This window comes from Anastrepha ludens, chromosome 5 (genome assembly GCF_028408465.1).
Source record: "Anastrepha ludens isolate Willacy chromosome 5, idAnaLude1.1, whole genome shotgun sequence".
Lineage (NCBI taxonomy): Eukaryota > Metazoa > Arthropoda > Insecta > Diptera > Tephritidae > Anastrepha > Anastrepha ludens.
The window spans coordinates 36,428,418-36,442,885 of NC_071501.1; the positions used below are offsets into that span (position 1 = coordinate 36,428,418).

The 14,468-nt window shown below is 37.4% G+C and overlaps 1 protein-coding gene across 1 annotated transcript in view; it reads left to right on the plus strand.

Annotated features, from left to right (window-relative positions):
• Positions 1 to 722: 722 nt before the first annotated feature.
• LOC128864654 (sodium/potassium/calcium exchanger Nckx30C-like) overlaps positions 723 to 14,468 on the plus strand; it is a gene marked incomplete at its 5' end in the record, with an annotated part of 177,423 nt that continues 163,677 nt past the window's right edge. Inside the window, one exon of the mRNA XM_054104410.1 lies at positions 723 to 1,080. Coding sequence (XP_053960385.1) covers positions 723 to 1,080 — 358 coding nt within the window. The remainder of the gene's footprint in view (positions 1,081 to 14,468) is intronic.

The following is a 14,468-nucleotide window of genomic DNA, read 5'->3' on the forward strand; positions in this document are numbered from 1 at the left end:
GAATTCGTGAGGCTAACGAGGGCATAGGGCAGCCACTTTGCAATTCGGTTATGAAAAGGATATTGTCCTGTAAGCGTGGTCGTGGTGGTCATTTGCCAGATGTTATTTTCCACTAATAACGGCATACCTTCCTTTACAGTTAAATAAACATGCGATCATTTATATTAAAAAATAGCATTTTTCTTTGAATATAACAAATAGCACCTCTTATTGGAAAACCCTTTACTTGTTTACCTTTCTGGTCAGAAGTAGCTAACCAACAGCAATGGCTTAACAAAATATAAGCGAGAATTAAGAAAATATTTGGTATTTTTTCGTTCAATTTCCAGAGAAAAATTTAAGAAAGCAAACTAGCCAGGCCATCCACAAGAGGCACATTTTTGTTTCACACCTTTGATTGTATTTTAAAACTATATAGCAGTTTTGCTTGTGTATAAATAGCTATGTACATATATATGTAAATTGATTGAACAATTAAAAATATTTCCTTTACACTTTTTCTCTCTTCTATTCGTTTTCTTTTATTATCTCCCTCTCTCTCTATATTTCTATCTCTTTACCCCTCTCTCTCTTTCTCTCTTCCTACCTTATTTACTATATGCCCTTCTCAACTACCAACAAAAATGTCTCTCAACAACACAAACATGTTTGCTCTTTTTCTCATCTCTTTTTTGAAACAAAAACAAAACAAACTTCGTTACCTCTATCATCAACAATAACAATGCCAATCAACTATTAAACCTCAAACAACTCTATCTAACAAAACTACCAACACCAAACCAACTACCACATCTTCAACTACAACTACAACTACCAATACTATCTACTACTATCAACCAAACCACCAATCACAGGGCAATGCGGCGAACTCATCGGAGACGTCAATGGCCACACAGCCGGGCGGTTCGGTGACATCGCGGGCCGCCTCGGAGACACGCTCAGGACCGCCAGGATCGAGCAGCGGCGCTGGCGCAACAGGTAATAGCAGTGGTGGAACTGCTGGTAGTACACACACCGGTGCAAAATTCCGTCATGGCCTATTGCAGCTTATGATACACACAATAGATCCGCTACATGATGGTGAGTTCATAACGTTTCCATTAGTGTTTTGCACTTCCCCCATACACACATCCCCAAAGAAAACCCCTCCCTTCAGCCAATACCCAACCACGTACAAATATCCCAAATATTTAACGTAAAATCCCTTGCTCCCCAAGAAATACATACATATACATACATATGAAAACAATACAACAGATCCCACTGCTTTCCTATAACAAATAACATAGAATTTAACATAAAAAAGCAAATTGACGAAAATAATTCAATAAAAGTAAAAATATACAAAAAGAATATCAAAAATACTTATTGAAAAAATAGAAGCTTCTATGTGCTTAAGAGAAAATTTAAGTACAGTAAAAAAGAGCAAGAAAATTTGCAAAATTCCGTTTTATGTTGTTTGATTGTGTTTTACAAAAACAAAATAAATAAAAAAAGAATATTAATTAAGCAAAATTCTTTTCAAAGAAACTTTTATCGAAATTCCTGTTAAAGCTTAGTTGAAATTTTAAATTTAGCAAAAAGAATATTTATTGTTGCTTTTGAGTTCCGCAATTGAGATTTAAGCTGCGTTAATTGTTGTTAGTGTTGCTTCAGTTCCAAAATTTCGTTGGCTGCAATTAAAATCATGTGATTCAAGTTATAAATAAATGTTTTCAAAATTTCTAAGAGGTTTAACCGCTGTTAATGAGGTGAAAATGTTTTCATTTAGATTCTTAGTTGAAAATCACTACTTTATTTCGGTTAAATGTTTCGAAGTTTTACATACAAAATTAGATTAAAAATAAAAGCATACAAAAAATAAAAATATATTTAGAGGAATACGAATTGCTATTGCTTTCTCAAAAATACATAGTATTTTTTGTTGTATGAGTATATACAGGGTGATAGTAAGAGAACGGTTCTGCTTTTTGAAGAATTGCATAACATTTTCGAAATATTGAGTCATAACACTTGAAAAATAAATGGTAATAAAAAATGAAAAAAATATTTTATTATAAAGCTAGGTAAAAGTAATTAGCTTAAAATATCTGAAATGCATATGTAATATACACCTGTGAATATATATACCATATATTAGAGCAGGTCAGTTTGTAAGGAACGATTTTTTTCGACTTCACTCCAAGCAGATTTGTATCGTTTATTTTTATTTTTTTATATCCCTGTTCACTCTGCTCGGGAGCATAGGGCCTCGACAAGACTCTTCCATCGTACACGGTTCTTGGCTGTTGCTTGCGCTGTCCCATGTTATGTCGGCTTCTGCTAGCTCGCACAACATCGATCTTCCCCAAGTATTATTTGGCCGACCGCGACCCTCGCTCTCTTGCGGATTCAACTCCAGCGCCATTCTCGTGATGCCATCTGGTGGTTTTCTCAGAGTGTAACCTATCCATCGCCACTTTCTGCGCTTGTTTTGCATAGGATGGGTTCCTCATTCGTTAAACTCCACAGCGCGTCGTTGCTGATGGTGCTCGGCCACAATATTCTACAGATGAATCGAAGGCATTTGTTGACGAAAGATTATAGCCTGTGTGTGTGATAGTGTTGGAGACCCACCATGTTTAATTTCCGTATAACACTACTGTCTTCACACATGAACTGAAAATTCGCTGTTTAGAGCGCCTGGAGATTTGCAAACTCGCCCATATTGTAATAATTCACCCGAACGCCGAACGCTGCTCCACCATCTGCCGTGATGATGCAGTCGAGGTAGTACAAACTTTAACAAATTCCACCGGGCATCCATCAACCAATATCTGCCTTGTGATTAAATCTCTCACCTTTGTCTAGTGAATATTCTGTCCGCCTTCGCTTGCATGCCAGTGAGTTTGTGAGAGAGGAGGCAGATGTCATCGGCGAAGTCTAGATCCTCTGCAGGATCAATTGGCTCAAAACGTCGTCTAGGACGATGGCAAAGAGAAGGGGCGAAAAGGGATAACCTTGCCTTATGTCTGCGTTGGTGGTGAATGGGTTCTGGTTTAATCATTAGATCGTTTGAAGTTACCCACTACAAATCGCTCAGCTCTAAAGTCTATTTCGCACCCTTCAACTTTAAAAAAAGCTATGTTTATTTAACACGAGACATTACAGGTGTAGGTTCTGCGTCCATCTTCTTTCAAAGAATTTCTAAAAGAGATGTTAAGTCCCGAAGCTCTCCTCACGCTCTCTGGCAACAGGTATTCAAATAAAACTACAAAGAGAGTGAGTTAACTCAATATTTTATATCTATCATCTTTAAATGCATCCATGGCTACAGCTGACCACCGCTGGCAACCTCCCTCTCTCCCGAATTTTCACTTTCTTTTTTGTCGGGAAAACTAGCAAGTACAGCACTCAGACAACATTAACCCCATTTTACTGCACCCGACCTCCGAAGAAGTCTGAGTAGATCTTGTCGTGCCAAGGAGCCAAGGTGGTCGCTTCTTAGTGCCAAAGACATCAAGCCCGATTTGAGCAAAGGCCGAACAGACGCACAGTCCGCCGTCTCATCCTCCTCCCCACATGCTGGGCAGAGTGCATTGTCTTAGATGCCTACCTTACCATGTGCTTCCTCCATAGAAAGTGCCCCTCACCAGAGCACCTTTTCTCTTAAAGGGAAGCTTAAATTTTCAAAAGCAAAAATACCAGGTAAGGCGAGGCAATATTTACCGGAAAAATTTGGTTTTATGAAGCGAAGTATTCAGAGTGAGAGTAAAGCAATTAAATAATTCACAAAGGTGTATATAAGATATATGTATGTATTGCAGCTATACAGTTATACACAGGGTGGTCCATGTAGCATTTGAAATGTAATTTCCATTATAAATAAAACTCGCGTGAATATTGTGGAATTGTTTTTGATTTTTTTTTTCCTTTTTTTTTGTGTTGGCAAGAACTACCGTAGCTTTACAATAGCCCATTCTGTGAATCCTATTTTTCAGTATATTTTTACAAAATTTTGACACTTATCTCATTAATGGCAACTTTGATTTTGTGTTTCAACTGCTGCGTAGTCTTCAGATGTTAGGCGTAAAATTTATCTTTAGCTGCCTCGCGTAAAAAATAGCCTAATAGTGCCGATTTGCAGCTTCTACGCAGCAAATGACATTTTGATCTCAGTTGACTACACAGATCTTCACAAAATTCATTTTTTTATATGAAACTGGCTTCAGCTGGTGGCGTTTCTAGGGTTCAAGAATACACCAAATTCATTCTGTTTTTATATGAGACTGGCCTCAGCTGTAAATTTGTGCGTTGTAGGCGATTTTGAAGTTCAAAAGTGTCGATGACGTCATAGTTTCGAGCAAATACAGCGGCGGGAGCCAGCTTCATAGCTGACAAGAAAAAAAAAACATATAGCCCTGCGTTATTCCGACTTTGTTCTAGCAAAGCGACCAATATTTTGAAAACCCTTAAACCCATAAACTAAATTTCTGATACATCACAGAAGTTATTGTAGCAAAGTTGAGTTCAAAAGTCGCTACGTAAGTGCAAATTCCAAATGTTAGATGGACCACCTTGTGCGTTATGTTGACGTCACTGCTTTCCTTAAAAGGCATATTCAATTTTTTTGTAAATTTTCTCAATTTCCGCCACCGAATTTGACAAATTTTTTAGCTCTTTGCGACTGCAATTTCATATAAAAACCAACATCAAACTCAACGCTCAATTGTCCCAAGCATACATACATACAAACGTGACTTGTAAATATGTTTTAATACCATCTAAGCAACGAATCTAAAAATATGTATATTATCAGTAAGCGAAACTGTAAGTTTCCACTAACCGTTCTCTGCGTAGTTTCATTGTGCCTTTGTAATTATTTTAAAATTAAGAAATTGCGTTCTCTGTGCTTCTCACAAAAATCTATAAAAATTATATATTTTTTTTTCAAATAAAATAAACTCTATGAAACTGTAAAAAAACGTAAAACTATTACCTAAGTATCAAAGTAACAACACCCACACATCACCCTGTATATAATACCAGTGAGACCGTTGTTTTATAAAGCGAAATTTTAATTTACGTTACGTCAGTTTATGTAAAAAACATTGCAATTTTCTGCGTTTGTTTATAAGTATAATCTATAAAAATATGTATTTAAATATATGATTTTTGTATTTAGTTTGGTTTTTGTTTGTGTGATTAGAAGAAAAAAATATAAATAAAATAATGAATAAATTATTGAGTTTCAAAATTCGTTCAACCAAAAAAAAACAAAATAACAGCAAACCAATATTTACTCAATATGTGTAAAAAGCTATCATATTTTGTGTTGTTCAATGTCAGTTTGGAGTTGAAATTATTCAAATAAGTTAGTTAATTAATTAAAACTTTTGATTATGGAAAAAAAATTAATTTTTTCTAAAATTTCATATTTAACTTTTTGCTGCTTGCAATTTGTTGGTGCAACCAGTTCGTTTCTTTTTTTCTCAATACTCGTACGTATTTTTTAATACTAATTGCGTTCGTAAGTGGAATATTTGATAGATATAAAAAATATTTATTACCCATAAATAAATTGGTTGGTTGTGTTTATTCATAGCGTTGCTTTTCGAAAGTAGCATTGAGCTGAGAGTTATTATTAGTTTTTATATTTACTAACATAGCTTAATGTGCAGTTTATTATAGAAGTGTTTTTTTTTTTTATTATATTCATGCTTTATGTGTAGCCGGCAAAAGCGTTTGTGAATGTGTATGCGAGAATTAAATGTTAATGAAAGCTTTTGGAGCTGAAATAGTATTGATTGAAAGCTTTGTAGAATTTATATTTTTATTTAAGAGCTAAAAACTCAATTCTCCAGCTTTCGAAAATGTGAAAATCAAAGTAAAGGTTAGGTTAGGCAAAGTGGCTATCTAACGACGCACCTAAGCCAAATGAAGGGCCCTTCTGGTACCGCCGGAACTATCCCATCCTTGGTAATGTAATGTAAAATAATACCGCAATTTTCCTTGCGGAGCTTTTCACTAGAATGGAAGAAAGGGAAATCGTATCCAAAAGAGAGTTCGAACAAGTAAAAATTGAAATACTTTCAGAGAGTCAAGCAGTCCTCAAAGCCTTAATTAGTTATACCTTTAACTCAAAAGTTCTTATAGAGTGTAACAATGCACCCAACAAACTAGCGACTCTTAAACAGGATTCTCTCATTTGGGTACCAGGCCAAGAGGGACACAAAGGAAACGAGAATTCAGACTTTTATGCCAAAAAAGGGGCGGTAGGACCATTTATTGGAACAATCCAATTTAACAAAAACAAACTAAAACAGAAAACCAAAAAATGAGCCCAAATAAAAAGCAAGGAATATTGGAACGACACAAATGGCCTTAATCAATCCAAAAAGTTCCTGAACTTTAATACTAACAGAACAAAATCTGCTCAGGCCTCAGGACCTCAGATTACTCTGTGGAACACTTACAGGCCACTTTGGCTATAATAAATATTTCAATACGAAAGGACTATCTATCACTAGTTTCTGCAGGTTCTGCTGTGATGAAGAGGAATCTATGGAACACTTACTCACCAACTATGAAGCATTGGGTCACAGAAGATACAGAATCCTGGTCCCGTACCTACTAGAGAATGAAGGCTTACGAATGCTCTCTCCTAAGGAGCTGGTTCGACTCCTCGCAATACTAAATTATTGAAATTCAGCAATTAGGGGCACACAATAGATCAATTTGGGCGCAGTGCATTAAGGGCTTAGCATAACCCGTACAACCATTACCATCCCATCCCTACTGCACTTGGTCCTCTTTCAAACATCCTGTAGACTTAATAAATCCACTTAGTCTAGATAATTTTATATATATATGCAGCATCCACGTTGCTGTCCAGAAAAGCGATTCCGACAAATTCACCCCTCTTCTACACAGAGATATTCACCTGCATAGAAAGTGTTCAACTGTCGCTTCCTCTTCCTCCTCTTCTACATCCTATCAGCCTCTGCAAAAGTCATTATCTGGTGCCTCAATTCTACTAGCTTGCCTTGCTAAAAGATAGTTCAATATTCCTAAGCTTTTTCTATTAAATTTAAGTAGGCTGCTAGTGCGACCCACATTTCATTCTGGCCAGATCTGCCTACTAATGCTACAGGTATGTACCTGCCTCCAGCGATTGTTGGCAGTACTTAAGGTGTATATATATATTTGCAGCTTATATGTTGCCAAGGGCGTAGGTATGTATATCAACTTTGTCTTCAGTAATTTGGAGCGTAGTGCCAAGCCTAACTAACTCATCCGCCTTACAGTTGCCTTCAAAATAACTGTGGCCCGGCACCCAGAATAGACTTATAGAGAAAATTTATTGAGAATAGTTGTTCATAACACTCAACCCCTATCGGAATATATGTAGATATTTCTGACTGTAATTGCGTCTTTATTTAGCTAAAAAGCCTGCTTTAATCGCCAAAACTTCAGCTTGGAATACGGAAAGTCTCAAGTCTCAGTCTGGCAGCACATGAAAGCTCTTATTACAAGCTTTCATATATTCATGGAAACTGATTGCAAAGAATTCAAAATTTGAAGAAAATGTAACTGAAAGAAATTATAAGTAAATAGACACATAAATTTCTTATTACAAGTTTTTGCAAAAAAATACGCAAAATAAAACCCAAAATAAAGCTAAATGAAAGCACGTTTTTCGAGCTTCTTCAAACGATTAGAGAGGATTTATAGAACTATAATTTAGAACAAAATTTGCAACCGTCTTCTGAGGTTAAATACTTAAGAGTAATCCTAGATAGTAAACTTACCTGGAAGAAGCACGTCGAGCAGAAGGTCTCTCGAACACTAAAAGTCTTCTGGCAGTGTAAGAGATCCTTGGGAAAGACATGGGGTATAAGACCGGCGATAGTACACTGGTTGGACATCACCCTAATGAGACCTATTATAACATACGTCTCTGTAGTAGAGTGGAAGGCTGCAATGGTTAATTCCAGAGTAAAACCCCTAAACAGGATACAGAGAAGTGTGTGCTTGGGTATCACAGGTGCCATGAGTACGACATCTGGTGATGCTCTTAATGCCATTCTGAACTTGCAACCTCTAGATCTGCAAATTCGAAAGGAAGTGATAAAGGTTAAGTACTGGCTCAAGTTAAACGGAGTCTGGGGAAATGAAGAAAGCACTTGCCACTGTCAGATATACCACCAGTTATCGGAGCTATGCACACTGTTCTCGATGCCAGTGGACAATCTGGTGCCTGCCGTTAGCTTCAGTAGGAAGTATGCTTCAGTGGAGTTCTGCACCAATTCAACTATGGATTGACGACTTCATGAGGTCTACCCATAGAGGACGTTGGTCTGAGTTGAACTACAATTGAAATGTTTACACTTTGAGCTTTCATATAAATACATATTACTTGTGCACTGAATAAAACAAAATCTTAAAAAAGAATCAATTTGAGATCAGTATACAAAGATAACCACTTTTATGCAGTATTTCATTAGAAAAATTTGTATTTATTTAGCACAAAAAATCATCCAAGGATTTTCGTCCAAGTGAGCTTTCTCTATGGGCAGCCATTTCAACCTGGAAGGAAATAGTAAATTAAGAATTTTAAAGCAATTTTTCTCGATATTTACGATTTTTCAAATGCAGCATTTTTCTAAAACAATGTATAGAGCTAATGAGTTAAAAGCTACGAATTTATTTATACTTATAATTTTGATTCTACATTAACCTTTCGCAAGCGCTTTCAGCCATACGTAGAATATATTGTCGATATTCAATTATTTACCTATAAAAGTATATACAAACTTATATAGAACTATAAACCATGAAAGCTTTTCGTATTTATCGCATAACGCTCTGATTTCAGCAATATACAATTTTTTTTATGCTCTGCAGTATTTATACAAACTCTTCATGCATGCACACTCTGAAGTATATTAAAAAAATCGTGTGACTTTAAAGATGATTACTTTTTTCTTACTCAACTACATAAGCAAACTTGTCTGCTAACTTTTCCACTTCGTTGCTGAATCTTCGACGTTTTAGAAAGTGGTAAAGTTTTTTTAAATATTTTGTGTTGAACATTTTGCCGCAAATCTCACCTTTGCTGCAAAATGCCTTTAAAGAAGCTTTGAGTTTCATCGTTTGCTCGAATAATAAACCAACTTAGGTACTTTGCTATGTTATGGGTTGTATAAGTATATGTATATGTATGTGTATATGTAAATATATATAGCCAACGCAAACGTGTGAGCTTGTACGTATCTAACATTGCGTTGGTCGTAGGTTCTATACCCATAGAGGATATAAAACATGTAATGAAGAAAAACGATTTTTCCAATAGTGGTTACTTGTGGGCTGAAAATAATTCCCCAAAAAAATATAGCTGGCAGAAGAGGCTGCAGGTACCTCAAGCTGGGGTATTTTGAGAGCTTGAGAATCTGAATAGAAAATTTTTAAATTTAGTACATACGATGCATCAAATTAAAGAAAATATTATCCACTTTATTCTTGTTCAGAAACAAGTACCAATGAATCAATTCACAGAGCAAAAGTTAGAAAAAAAAGCTCAAAACATAGAAAGTTCGTTCCACACAACTAACCGAATGTTATTTTAGTTGATATGTATTAATATTTTGTCACATATTCCTTGGCAAAAATAACAGCTGTAGTCTTACTTATTACTTATTACTTACTTAGGTGGCCATAACAACCCGTTACCGAGTTACGCCCGACCTCACTAGCTCTCTCCAGGCGCCTCTGCTCCACGCGCGCCTTCTCCAATTCTGTACACCAAGCGAGCATAGGGTTTCCTCCACCTGGTCTTTCCACCGGAGCAATGGTCTTCCTCTGCGTCGGCTCCCTTGGACTACGCCCTCGAACACCTTCTTTGCTGGAGCTTCTTCATCCATAAGCACGACATGCCCTAGCCAACGCAGGTGTTGGATGGCGATGCGTTGAACTACGTCAATGTCGGCGTAGAGCTCACACAGCTCGTGGTTCATTCTTGAACGGTAGTCTTCGCCAACGCGCACAGGACCGAAGATCTTACGAACAACTTTTCTCTCGAACACCCCAAGAGCGGCTGCATCGCTTTGTGACACTACCCATGCCTCTGCGCCATAAAGCAACACGAGTATGATGAGCGTCTTGTAAAGTGTCAGTTTGGTCATGCGAGAGAGGGCTCAACTACTCAATTGCTTACTTAGACCATAGTAACACCTATTATCAAGAGTGATTTTCCGTTTGATCTCCAGGCTGATATCGTTGTTGCTGTTAACGGCGGTGCCAGGATAAATAAATTCTGGCACAACTTCGAAGGTATAGTTGTCCGCAATGCCTACACGCCGTGTTTTCCGCGTTGTAGACAGCATATACTTTGTTTTACCCTCGTTCACCGCCAGACCCACTCGTGATGATTCCTTTTCGATAGCAGAAAACGCAGCGGTGACATCTCGCTTACAGCGACCGATAATGTCAATGTCATCGGCGTACGCAAGGAGCTGGACACATTTGTAGAAAATAGTGCCATTGCGATGCACACCTGCTTTTCGGAGCACCCCTTCCATCACGAAGTTAAAGAGGTTGCATGACAGTGGGTCGCCTTGTCTGAAACCTCGAACGGTGCTGAATGTCTCGGAGAGGTTATTTCTTACCCTGACGGAGCTGGTTGTGTTGCTCAACGTCATTCTGCAAAGCCGTATGAGCTTCGCTGGTATACCCAACTCAGACATGGTGGCGTACAAGCAATCCCTTATCGGGCTATCGAACGCAGCTTTATAGTCGACAAAGAGATGATGGGTGTCGACTTGCTTTTAATGGGTCTTTTCCAGGATTTGGCGTAATGTAAAAATCTGGTCGATGGTGGACTAACCACTTCTGAAGCCGCACTGATAAGGCCCGTGTGTTGGCAAATGGCTCAAGTCTTCCACATAGGACGCTAGATAGGACCTTGTAAGCTATGGTGAGAAGACTGATACCCCGGTAGTTGGTGCAGATCGTCGGGTCACCCTTCTTCAGTACAGGACAAAGAACTCTGAGATTCCAATCGTCGGGCATGCTTTCTGCTAGCCATATTTTGCAGATGAGCTGATGCATGCTCCCTATCAGCACATCGCCGCCAGTCTTGAACAATTCAGCGGGCAAGCCTTCAGCGCCAGTCGCTTTGTTATTCTTGAGCCGCTGAATGGCAACTCTGACTTCAGCATGACTAGGTGGTGGAAAGTCTAAATTATCGTCGATTGGCGGTATCGGGTCATTTTCTACTGGGGCGGAATTGTGTGCGTCATCGCGAGCAAGTAAATTGCAGCCCAGTGTGGACTGTGTATTCATAACCAGATTTCCGTTTTTATCTCTGCAGGCTGATGCTCCGGTCATGAAACCTTGTGTCAGATGCTTGACTTGTTGATAGAATTTTCAAGCATCATTCCTGCCCCTGTACTCCTCTAGCAGCTCACGCTCACGCTTCTCCTGTTCTCGTTTCTTGCGTCTGAAGAGGCGTCTCTCTTCCGATCTCTTTTCCCTGTAGTTATCTCGCACGGCCCGCGTTGCAGCTGACTGCAGAGTTCTTTTGTAAGCTGCGTTCTTCGCTGCAGTAGCTTCGCGACACTCTTCGTCGTACCATTGGTTTCGTTTAGGTGGGCGTTGGAACCCAATGGTTTTTTCAGCGGGATATATGTGCCCAAAGTCCGCCTGCGTCTGCAGGTAGAGAATCGTGGAGGAGCAACTCCGAGAGGTGAGCGGAATAAGTTTCGGCAGTCCGTTGTGATAGCAGCTTAGCGACGACTAGCTTGCCAATTATATTAGAATCTGGCAATTGGGAAGGCATGTCCAATACATGAGCACAATTATCTAACAACCAAGCTCGGGCGAATTCCGAATTGTCCCTAGGATCATTATCTTGGTAGTATATAAAATTATTTTCCATTCTCAATTTAGTACATGACTGGTTTACATTTTTCATTAATATATCTACATACTGAAATCGATCCATAATACCTCGCAAAAAATGAGGACTGACCATTCCTTTAGCCGCTACCCATCGCCAAACCATTACCTATCCACCACCATGCTTAATTTGATTTCGAAGTTTGAAGTTGTGAACAAAATATGTATTAAAATTACTACTAATAAAAAATGTGGGCATTCACTCTTTCCCAAAACTTGCGAATTTTGTGAATTGCAGCCTTTTTTCTATTCTCTTCAGATATGTATGGCTTCTTTGCATCTGCTCTACAATGTAAATCGAAGCTACAGCAGGTTCGACGAATCGTTTCGGCTGAAACCGCCTTCTCTTTTTCTAATATACTTGTTAGCTTTCCGATGAGGAAAATTTATCTTTTTCAACAATTCCTCGTATTAACTTCTTGTGAGTTTCTTTGTGTTTAGAGTTAAATTTAAGACGATAACTATTGATGTTTTAAACAGAATAGTGAAACGAAATTCCACAACAACAACACAATATGGAGGGATCTATAGTTTTAAGCCGACTCCGAACCGCAGATAGTTTTTTATGAGGAGCTTTTTTATGGCAGAAATGCATTCGGAGACTGCCGAAAGGTGACCACTATTAGAGAAAACTTGTTCTATCATTGGTGTATCATGCACGGAAATAATATTATACAAAACAAAAATATTGCTTCTTTTATTATAAACTTGTAGATACTTTAACGGAACTTGTTTTTTTGAATATGTTGTTTCGGCATATGTCCACAGCGACTGATAGGTAGATAGTCCGTTCGATCGGTCCAATTCTTGACTACTCTTTGCAATAAATCTGCCCGTATGGCGTCAGTGATAGCTTGAATATTGCTATAAAGCGATTGTTAAGCGCACTCTATAGTAAGTTGCGCCGTCTTGTGAGAACCAAATGTCGTCAATGATTAACTGAGTAATTTTTAGAAGCAAAGCTTCAGTTGGCATGGCTCGATAGCGCCCGCCTTTCTCCGTAAAGGCAGCTCCTTCCTCATTTAAAAAAAAAATAAAGTCCGATGATGTCGCCAGTGCTCTATAAACTTCGCGAACAGATTTATTACTATTGTTTTTTTTTTGTTCAAGGTAAATTTCTACAATTTAAAAGCGTTGTTCTGGAGTTAAACGATTCATGATGACTTGCCAAACTTTACTGACCAAAAATGCCAATACAATTTGCCACTCCCAGCTAGCAAACCATAGACATCGATATCCATAGTTCACAAGCAGCTAAATCCCCTATATTTATATATGCAAGTAACATATACCGCTTTTCGTACATACAAGTACATTGTGTGGTGACTCTACTTAAAGTGAATTTTGTTATGTGTCGTCAAAATTTCAAAACAACCTCGTGATGTTGGTATACAAGTTGTAAAATACAAAGTTTTCCATGCTACGAGAATTTCTAAACAAGACACACATCTTGTTGAATAATTCGCGAGCTCTTCGCTGCTAAATTCTTTATCTTTACAATGCACTTCCCATAACGAAGAAGCCAAAGGACATAAAGTTAAAGTGTAATTGTAGTTGTAGTAAAAAAGGGAGTGGAATACTGCAGTTAAAGCTCTAAATGTTGTAATGTTAGAAAGCATCAAACTACGTGCAGTCAGATGAAAGTTATGAAGAAACATTGGTTTCATAAAATAAAAATGTGACATACTTCCAAACGATGAATTTAATTGGTATTACTTTATGACGAAATCACAATAATCAAACTGGAAAATTCTCAATAGCCAAGTAAAAATTTTAAAAAGTGTTGATTGCCTAAACTAGAAACGCCACCTACTTCCATTAGATGAATTCATAAATTATGATCAAAAAATTAATTCATGCTCAAGAATCCTTTATTATTAGATAAAAGTTCTACAGAAATATTCGCTACCTTAAACTTAAATGTCACTTACTCCCATAGGTGAGTTTAATTGTTATTACATTAAAAAAAACTTTATTTCAAACTGAACAACTCCCAACAATCCTGTAAAAGTCCTAGAGAAGTGTTGATTTCTAGAAATAGAAAACCCAAATACTGCTAATCGTTGAATTAAATTCGTAGTACCTTATGAATAAAAACTATTGCAATCTGAATAATTCCTAGAGATCAGAGAAGAGTAATAGAAAAGATTTAATTGCTGGAAATAAAAATCCACATACTTCCAATCGATGGATTTAATTATTATTACTTTGTGGTCAAAAAACTAATCCAAGCTCAAGAAATCCTTATTATTAGATAAAATTTCTACAGAAACATTGTTTGTCTAAAACTTAAATTCCACTTACTTCCAATAGATGAACTCAATTTTTATTATCTTATGAAAAAAACTACTCGAAATTGAATGAGCAGGGTTGAATTCTGGAAATAAAAATGCCACATATGTACATCCAATAGATGATTTTATTTTTTTTTTTACATATGGAAGTTTTACATCTAACAGATGTCATTAGTCATTAAAATATACGTTTCGGGGCAAAGTATCCATATTTATATTTAGCACGAAAATCAATCA